Consider the following 10,108-nt stretch of genomic DNA (forward strand, 5'->3'; position numbering starts at 1 on the left):
GTTTTAACCATTGATTATGGAACTCTTCAAAATGAAGGTGCGATCTATTGAGAGACTGTCGACCTGTCGCGATGTTTTTAAATTTTAATTTTACAATTAAAAATATTCCCTATTAATTACGAGAATAGCAGAAAATGGGCAGTGTTTGCGTCATTCCTAGTTGACTGTTTCGGTATTTCATGGCGGCTGTTAGTCGGAAAATCATCGAGATTAACGGTTTGTTTTACTGTCGACGAAATTTGATGTTAATGTACTTCGTACTTCATAGACAGCCATTAGGGGCAGTTCATTGTGGGGTGAGATGACTACTAGGAAGAGAATTATGTAAAAATGTTTTGTAATATGTCAAATTCACTTTGAAGGAATGAATGGAGAAGGGAGGGCTTAACTATATAACGTAGAGTCACATGTTTTTAGAGGTTTCGTTATTTTAGGTTAAATATGGAGCTCTATTACTGAGGCACCGTTGTCTGTTCGACAGTTAGCAGGCTATATCTCAAAAATCGTGTTAGATACACAGTTGAAACTTTCAGATTCTGATGCTGTTGCGACATTTATAACGGCGGAGTCTAAAAATTTTATACGATTTTAAGCAACCATCGTTATAGTGAAATTTATTGGGTTTGGAAATTTATTGGCTGTCAAGACTTTCTGTTCTTCTTTAGCCATTTGATCGGAACCCTAAGTGAGCGTCTACTTGTTTTTATTACATTGGGACACATTTATAGGATAGTACCTGCCTATCCAGCTGCTGAGCAATTCATTTTTCTTTAATTATAGGTCTACCTTCTTTGTTATTTTTTGTGTAAATTTTGGTTTCTACCAATATCGCCGTAACGGCACATCGAATTGCAAAATAAAAATATCTAAGACATGTAGGTTCCACTCATCGAGAGGAACAAAACTATAAACCAGTGTAGTTCCATTAGGGATTGGTTCGTTTGCATACAGTTTAACCCATATTTCAGTATTCCATGCACTTTAAAACAAAGTACTGCGTTTGAGTGCGTATTAATCTCTGGATTCTCTGTACGTGATGTTTTCCCGCTAGAAAAACTTTTATAATGGTTGAAATCGGTGTTATTTTTTACAGTATGCGCGTGTGCTTGTTTTCCGTGACCGTGTCCGGTCCGTAGGGTTTAGCACCTTGTAAATCTCGACGTAAAACATACTTTGTTGTTTGTGCCTATTGTTTTGGAGCCCTTACATTCTTGCTTTTGATTTAAATGAACGAACAAATAAGGTTCATTACCCCTTTTGTTTTATTGTGTTGTGTGGCTTGACCGCCGATTGAAATGAAAAGCGATTCGGGAAATACAATTTAACTTGATGCTAGTTTGGTTTCGTTTTGCCGATTGCTAAGTAATTTAATTTAAAAAAATATTTAGTCGTACATAATGATACACCTGATTATTACAACTTTGATTCTTTTTTCATGGATATCAAGTAAACAAGACTATCAGATACAATTTTATACTCCCAACGATCTGAAAGGATCTTGACATTGTGCTAAAGCAAAGAAGTCTATTATAAAGGCTGATACACTGCCTCAAATAAGACAACCTTGTGGCGATGATAGCAAGGAGATGGGACCTAGTTAATTAACTACCTTATGAAGATGCCATGTTTTATAAAAGGCTTTTTGTTAAAAAGGATGCTAAAGTAAAGTATTAGATCTTACCTCTGCATAAGAAAGCCCGGACAGAGCAGCTTGGGAGGAAATTGAAAAAGTGGGGCTAAGAAATTGTTGAAGGAAATAGGTGATAAAGCATACTAAAGATCAGTAATTAAAAAAAAACTAATTGAAGAGGAGGTAAAGGAAAAAGGGCTATGGGCATGTCATGAGGATATAGAAGAGTAAAAAGGTGAAAAGACGAAGAAAGGGACAAAATAGCTAAAATTTTTGACTTTTGAATTTTGAATTTTTTCCTAATTCATCATTAGGAAAAAATAGGAAGAAGAAAAGTTATTTGGAGCAAAGACCTGAAAAGTAAAATACCCAGGAACTTAACCCTACTACGTAATATACCTCATAATTACGCAAATGTTTGTCCTTTATAGGGATATAAAGAGCCTGTTATAACTGGAAGGATCCATTTAGGGTCAGCTTTCCGATTTACGGCAACGACTCCGGATGAAGATTGAGTCGGTACTGCTAACAGTTTTTTTGTGTAGGTGTAAATCTTAAAGCGCGTTTACGATGGCTTCTGAACCGGTGTAGGCTATAGGAGCAAGCGTCTCTGCATACGGATTATTGATACTGCCAAACTGGCGATTGATTTATTCCATTTTGTATAGTTTCTTATGTAGGGTGGGCCAAACATGACAGATTGGTTGCCTTTTGTTAGATTAGTCTGACCATCATTTTATAATTTTAAGAAGATTTGTCGATTCAATGTAAATTTTGTTGTTTAGCCACAACTGTTCAGTCACTCTGGATGTTTTATCACATTTTCAATTTTTCATTGTTTTAAGCCATTTTAGAGTTCTTGAGGGCAAAAAGAGTCCAGTTTAAAATAATCATTGGCCTGCGTTGTTTCATTAAATCTGCAGTTAAAAGCGTTAGTGGCCATGGTATGGCGATGGGTTAAAGTATAAAATTAATACATTTCTGTTAATTTAATGTAGTTTCTACGTAAAGACGCAACAGTGTACGTTGACAGTTAACATTTTCTATATTGTTCTTGTGCCGCGGCCCCACAGACCTTTGCTATAACATCTAGGAACAGTAAAACAACACTTTTAGAGGGTAGTGAAATTTTTAATGTCCTCGCGGTCAAGATTTAAGACCCCACATAGAGTAACGATCATTTTTCGTGAAACACTTCCGATGTTTAATATTAAGGGACGGGAGAAAGGATATCATTGCGTGTATGAATGAAACAAAAAACTAGTTTCATGTTATCATTGATTACAATTTCGTTCCTGCAGTCAAATTCTTAGTGCACACACCCATTTTCCTAGCTTTTTAGGGATCCATTATTTAAAAAATTAAACTTATCTATACTGCAAAAATGGGTATACTGCAAAAAGGTTTCAATCTGACGAACTTAAAACAATTTCGACAGTCAAATCTTAAAAAACCAAAACAATAACAATGAGGAAGCAAGTATTTTACATTATTTTTAATAGTTATTTTATATCGCGAGAATAAACACGTGAAATGTAATGTATATTGCATTCGGCTTGGATTTATAACTAGCTGTGCATGGATTATTGATTACACGCATGTCTGCGTTATAAGAAGCCAATGTAACACCCACCTATTGTTCAGAAATGGTTAAATTACTAGGCATCAATTGTAAAATTATCATTACTATACTGTATTTGCACTACTTGGACTCCGAGGCAGGTAATTAATGTATCCAGACATTATTATTAAGTTTTTTTCGCTGCGTTGTTTAAGCCATGTTCAAAAAAGTTGAGTGTTCCGTTTTTCTATTTTTTCTTGAATGTTTTGACAATATCCCTACACACGTGCATCTGTATCAGACCACACTTTTATCGCAAATAAATAAATTAGTATTGAAAAAACACTAATTTATTTTTCGATTTGATTTATATATCGAATATTATGAGTATTTAGATTTAACCTCTTGGCATTTATTTAAATGCTTTCGTATATCGCAATACATAAATGTCAACTTTTTTGAGGAAAAAAAAAACCCTAATCTAAGTATCTTTTATTTTATTAAATCAATCGAATATAAAGCATTAAAGATGGTTAGCTTATGGAAGTGGGCTTTAAAAGGTCACTTGTCGTTTACGTACTGACAAGCGACGTCACGTTGAAAACTATCTGACGGAGTATTATTTTTTCTGTCCAACACTTTTTTAAACAGGAATTTTATTCCTAGCGGTAAGTAGAATGTGTAATAAGCACATGGTTTGAATTTCTATTGAATATTAAATGGCAATTCAAAGTTCTGCATACCAACACAATTTAAAGTAAGCGTGATGCAGTTGTGCAAGCGAGATACCACTATACACCTTGTATTGCTCTATCTCGCTTCTATTTTCACACACGCTTTCTTCTACTTCTTAACAGTCGTGAAGTGACAATCCTGACAGTATCTGCTCCTTATGTCTACCAAATACACGGTAGAAACCATACAATTCGATCAGTGTTTGCCTATTTTGCATGTGCAGTTTTTTGTGATGATAATCCTTAATGCAATATTTCAGGTGGAGCAAAGATGAGAAGGGCTCCTGAATTGGAGGTCTGGTAAGTAACACTATTAGATAAAGGAAATTAAAGTTCTTTGCTTGCAAACAAGTTCTCCGAGTACTAAGGCTGATTACTTGATTCCAATATGAACTGACAAGTCAAAGCCAAGAGTCAAAAATGTCATTACATAGGAAGTTGTGAGGTATTCTACTAGCTTTCTATTCCAAATGTAACATTATCTAAGCTCTGGCATGTAACAACAAGTCTCCTTCTTTTCGTATGGTTGATTTAGGTCCACCTTGATATCAGATTCAAACGTCTGCGAGCCTCTTTGCGAGTGCATGGGAACGCGGATGGCGTAGCATGGTGGTTTTGGTTTAGCCAATAAGAGTCTTAAATTATCCGCTTCCTCCCCTGAGGAAGTAAGTGTCCATGATGATTCTCCCGGCGAACTTCTTGATGAATTCTTCAATCTAAACACCCCTTAAAAATACTTAACAGGCAATCGAACCCGGAATTCGACTTCAGAAGAGCTGCAACTACGAAAAATATGAAAAATGCGAAAACTACGAAACAAGTAACTCAGAAAACCGGAAAAGCCTCAATTAAGATAAAGGGACACGAAGTGGATAAGTAAAATACTTTGATTTTGAAATTCATTTATCTAAGGCTTGGCCAATTATAATTTGTCATTTTAGTGTAACATGAGCTAAATATAACTTATTTTTAGTATAACGCTCTGTCTATACAGAATACAAAATTTTGCGGGATAATAAAAAAAATATTACTGTTTCAATGTCTTAGGGTCAATCTCCATTGAAAGAGAAGAAGCTGCGAGTCGCTTTCTCGTGCTCTCTAGCTCTTTTGTTTTCAAGTGACTGTGAATTTTGACTCACGTCAATAACTTTTAAAATTATTTGTAAGAGTCTTTGAAGACTCTGCCGGCCGCTGATGTTTTGGTGTGAATTGGCCCTTACTGTCAAAAAATATGGTAACTCTTACATTGGATATCTCATGCTGTCAAATGACCGCCGAAACCGTCATTATATTCAGCCAAATAGTATTTCAGCAATATTTTCTTTTGTGAGGAGTACCTTTTACATCTAATGTTTTTGTGTCATTTAGCATTTTAGATAAAATATTACTATCAAATTTATCAAGATAAATTTGTCTAAGCAGTCCATTTTAGGTAAAAAAAATTATAGAAGAATCCTGAAGATTGGCATAGCTGGAAAAGTAATGATAAATGTTCGGAACCTGGTGGAGAAAATTTGTGGTACCAAAAAAGCTCTTGTGGGGGTAGGTCTATACTACAGTGGAGGGTTCACAGGCCGGTGATGAGATGATGATGATGATTTTTTTAAACCAGGTACACCAAGGGGTTCCAAGCCGAAATTAGCCGTGAAGTGAAACACTTTCCTAGAAACGGTAGACCACACTTAGAGAACGAGGATTCTCGAAATAAATATGGTTCTGAACATGGTGAAACAGATAAAAAAGAAAAAACAATTGACAAAAGCAATGCCAAAAAAAAACACAGTGCAAGCAAAAGCAAACGACATAATGACCGTAGAGGAACTGGAAATGAATATTCCGATAATGAAAAAAAGCGGGAAAAAAATAAAATACTGATAAAAAATTCAAATTTAGGTAGACAATGGGGTAATAACAGAGATAAGGATGCCAACAACAATTATAGTCATAGTAAAAAACATCAAATTAATGATAAACGTATGAGCAAGGAAAATCATTTGAATGACGACAAATCTTCAAGTGACGAGGAACAGAATGGCTTTAGAAAAATTAAAAATCAAAATAATGCGAAACGTCAGAAAAATTATAAAAATAGACTTAATGATAAGCAACAACAAATTATTGACAAAAATGTAACTGTTGATAAAAATTTCAGTCGCAACAAACTGCATAATGATCAGGGGCTGAGTATCGTCAACGTTCACAATAGTAAGAACCAGAATAATAATGATAAACAAAACAAAAACAAATTCTCCAAAGATAAGATCACTAACCTTAGAGAGAAAGGGCAGAATAAGAAACCTGATTTGTCGGTGAAAACCACTAGCGCAAAGCCAGTTGTAAATGAATCTATATGGCCAATGCACCATCATCGGTCCAAACTTAGAACACACGACGAACAACATGAACTGAGGTAAATTAGTCATTGTCGAATTCAGAAAGTAGAAAATGATCGTAAAAAAATAAAATCACATCATATTTAGAACTGAAAAATATGGGGCTCGTGGCTAAGCTGTAACTGCATAATTTGGTCGATCACAAATTTAGCTAAACTTCACACGGTCGATCCGTGGATGGGTGGCCAGTTATAACGAGTTCCTCCGTGTTTCCAAAGGCATGTTAAATTGTCTGCTCCGGCTGTTATTCAGAAGCTAGAAAGTGTAACAATTAGTCTTAATAATTATAACGTGTTGACGAGGTGTCTTGGTTGAGGAGGGCAAATATGCGTCGCTCATTGTAAAACATTAGTACTTAGCTGATACGGTTAAATTGACGATGAAGTAAAGCTCAAAAAAATCTAACCAGTGCATCGTATTTGTTTTGTCTACTTGGTTATATTACTATTCCCATTACCTTCTTGGTGACTATCTTATCCTTAAACAAATTTATAACTTGCGCCTGTCGTTGATTCTAAGGTTGGAGAAAGATTTTTTCGATTCATTAATAACTTAGTATTAACGATTACACACAACATTTTTTGTAATGTAATCATTGTAACACACAAATAGCAAGCAAAAATGGGAATCTTGATCACACAAATGCATGTCCTGCTCGGGGTTCGAACCCGCGACACGGTGAGTTTGGTGTGGTGATCATACCACTCGGCTTTTCGTAGTTTTCTTGATCTAGTTTTAATACCAAGTACTGACGCGTCTTTCTTCACACGAAATAATTTCATTATGCAGTCTAACTATATTTGTAAAATTATTTTAGATCGACCAGAATGACTCCTATGTATCTTATGCAGCAGCCAGCAGATGAGTAAGTATCGTTTTAAGAAAACTAAAAATTCATTCGACCACATGTGGTTCACTAATCAAGAAGTTTCGATGAACCTCTTTTGGAGTATATTCAATTCAATTCTTTATTGCATTCCACAATGTAGGCTTTGGTTGTAAACATTTTTTGACTCTGTCGGGCACAGCAAAGATAAAAATTATAAATGTGAGTGGAGAGGACTTATCATTTAAGAAACATAATTAATTTAACTTATTTTAAGGATACAGACATTAGTATTAACATTAGAGTAAAGAGAGGCCATAGAGAAACTGTATATTGCACATACGACCGTTTTATCAAAATTAATACCTATATACTAATATAAAAAAGCAAAATTCATTTTATCCGAGTTTTCTAATTTACATAGAGCACTGATTGATATTTTTGCAGAGATGACAAGAAAAAGGAAGACGACGAGGATGCCCCACAGTTTCTCAGTCCGTTTTCAGTAAGTTGCAAAAGAAGATGAAAACTAGAACCTTTTGTTAAAAATTATGTGCTATATTGTAATTTAAATTAACTATTTAAGTTTTAGCTTGAAGTAAATATATTTTTCAATTATCAAATATTTTATCAGTCCCAAATCTTGTGGCATTAGTGTGTTTTATTAGGTTCAATTCCTTAAATTTCCAGGTAGCAGCTCAAATGAGAAGACTAATGGAAGATTTTCCTGAAGCAAACGCAACAATTGACGTATTAGACCGTACTGTAGAATACAATGATTTAGTCATCGTAAAGATGACTGAGAGTAAGAGTGACGGAAACAAGTTTTTCCGAGCCGCGGAAAGCAAGTATATGGATGAAGTTCCTGAGAAAAAGATCATTTTTATAGTTCATGGACTAAGTGTGATGGGGATCAAAAATCTACCGTGCATGGGACACACGGCATCATTAAAGAAACTTATATCGTACTATGTTAAACATTTGAAGTTATTCGACATATTCTTGATGCCGATGGCTAATCCCGATGGATACGCTGCTATTCATGCCGTAAATATACCTTTTCATGTAGTTATTGTACAAATATATAATTAATTAATAGGCACTACTGGCCGTTAAGGTAAGCCCTCATCTTCTAGCCAGAGTCGCTAGAATCTGATCTAAATTTAATTTATTCGATTATACGGTATCATGTGTATATTACTATTTAATTACATCTTTCATGGAATGTGACCGCCAAAGTTATTATTATTATAACTATTTTTTTCAGTTCAAAAGTCTTTATTCTTTATTAATGTTATATGACATAAATAAAGCATAAATGCACCACAAAACTATTTAAACTGTCGATTGCAGGAACGAGATTTGGTAGTTGTAGGATATAACAAAAAAACTATCTTCAAAATTTTCAGAGGCAAAATCACGCTAATTAGAATGTATGCTAAGTGAAGGCAAAGCAAGAATAAAAGGTTTATTTTCAGAATCAAATTTGGAATAAGAATATGTCGCCTCAAGACGCTTGCCCAGGTGTTGCGTTAGATCGAAACTTCGACGTCGCCTGGAACAACTCTAAAAAAGTCAGTTCCTGCAGTCAATTGTTCCCGGGAAAGACGGCTTTCTCGGAAACGGAAGCAAGAGCAATCAGGGACGTTTTCCACTTCCATGGACACAAGATCATTGCATACATCCACGTGCACGCTGGCACCTATGATGTTAGCGTTTTTAAGGTAAATCTTGGTCATCAGCCTTTTGACAAGATTCGTTGATTTTACTTCTATTATTGTAACATCTTTTTGTATTAATTTATTGTGAAGCCTTTTTGAGATATTTTAGGAAAATAATGATTTCAGAGGTCGTTAGTAAAAAAGCCTATTTCTGTGACAGTTTTCAGAGATTTTTTAAAAATAGGTTTGTGTGTGGACATGACTCCACACGAGTGACTTAAATGCTCAGGGATGACACAGGGATTTAACTCCTAACTACAGGAGTTGTTTTTTCTAAGAAAAAAAATACCACTAACGGTTTACGGCTTACGGTTTCTAATATTTTTTAGGGGGATGCCGTACTGTACCCTAAAGGCTACACCGAAGTGCAATCTGATGACGACAAATATATCGATTTGAAGGGAGAAATCGATGAGGCCATGAAGAACGCGTCTTTCCAAGTCCTGTCCGTGACGGTAGATACTCTCAACAACTGGTACGGGAAAATCTCGGGCTCCAGCGTTGACTATGCAGCCACTGTAAGTTTTAGTTTAGAAAGTACATATTGTAATTTGTTTTTGCCTGCAGGTGTCAGTATAGTTTTAAACACAGATGCTGAGTAGGGCCTTATAATTTATACGCATATTGACCGTTTTTTTCCACATTTTTTTAATGGGACAGTTGCTCTGGTCCTGTCCCGCCATGGTATCTCCTGTAAACCAGTACAACAGTAATAACCAAGGAAAGCCACATCAAACGTATATGCAAGTTTGACTCAAAAGTTAAAAAAAAAATACGTTGCAGGTATATGGTATCCCATACGCCCTAGAATTTGTGATGCAACTGTACCTAGGCGACGTGGAACCTGAGGGGCACATGCAGCTCGCGTTAAACGAGGTCTGGTCGAGAATCATTTCCACATGCTTCAGAAACATGTACAGGAGCCTACGAGCTAATGAAGTTCAAAAGAAGAAATGATTAAATAATACCATATTCAAGTGTGTTTTTTTACGATACTCTACCCAAAGAGTAATGACGGTATTTCTCATGATCTGAAGTATCACTTTTTAGACGAAGTATTTCTGTTACCTCTACAAAATGCAAGTAATCACTACATAGACTATCCACAACTTTCCTCACAATATTCATAATCTGATATATAAAATTCTCGTGTCACGGTGTACGTAATTGAAATCCAAAACGGCTTCACCAATTCTCATGAAGTTTTGTAGGTCTGAGATATCGGGCAACATTTATTTTTCAT

The 10,108-nt window shown here is 35.3% G+C and overlaps 1 protein-coding gene across 2 annotated transcripts; it reads left to right on the forward strand.

Moving 5' to 3' along the window:
• The first annotated feature begins 2,152 nt into the window (after window positions 1-2,152).
• LOC113504248 lies at window positions 2,153-9,849 on the forward strand. 2 transcript variants are annotated; one of them, XM_026886449.1, is made up of 10 exons: window positions 2,153-3,352; window positions 4,186-4,225; window positions 4,670-4,801; window positions 5,538-6,335; window positions 7,136-7,183; window positions 7,592-7,649; window positions 7,835-8,191; window positions 8,623-8,868; window positions 9,195-9,383; window positions 9,649-9,849. In XM_026886449.1, exons 1-10 carry the CDS (start codon window positions 3,277-3,279, stop codon window positions 9,820-9,822), a joined length of 2,118 nt encoding a protein of 705 aa, XP_026742250.1. In that variant the 5' UTR covers window positions 2,153-3,276; the 3' UTR covers window positions 9,823-9,849. The 2 variants fall into 2 exon arrangements, with proteins under 2 accessions (XP_026742250.1, XP_026742259.1); XM_026886458.1 differs by having other exon boundaries at window positions 2,162-3,352; window positions 6,078-6,335.
• The last annotated feature ends 259 nt before the right edge of the window (window positions 9,850-10,108 follow it).

The sequence above is a fragment of the Trichoplusia ni genome, chromosome 2 (assembly GCF_003590095.1).
Source record: "Trichoplusia ni isolate ovarian cell line Hi5 chromosome 2, tn1, whole genome shotgun sequence".
Classification (NCBI taxonomy): Eukaryota; Metazoa; Arthropoda; class Insecta; order Lepidoptera; family Noctuidae; genus Trichoplusia; species Trichoplusia ni.

What these genes read in the sequence shown, in the direction of transcription:
- LOC113504248 (XM_026886449.1), top strand. Translation starts at nt 3,277, where the DNA reads ATGGTTAAATTACTAGGCATCAATTGTAAAATTATCATTACTATACTG. An exon ending in AAGGGACACGAAGTGGATAA is followed by an intron (nt 4,802 to 5,537) that starts GTAAAATACTTT and finishes TTTTTAAACCAG; the next exon opens with GTACACCAAGGGGTTCCAAG. An exon ending in GATACGCTGCTATTCATGCC is followed by an intron (nt 8,192 to 8,622) that starts GTAAATATACCT and finishes GTTTATTTTCAG; the next exon opens with AATCAAATTTGGAATAAGAA.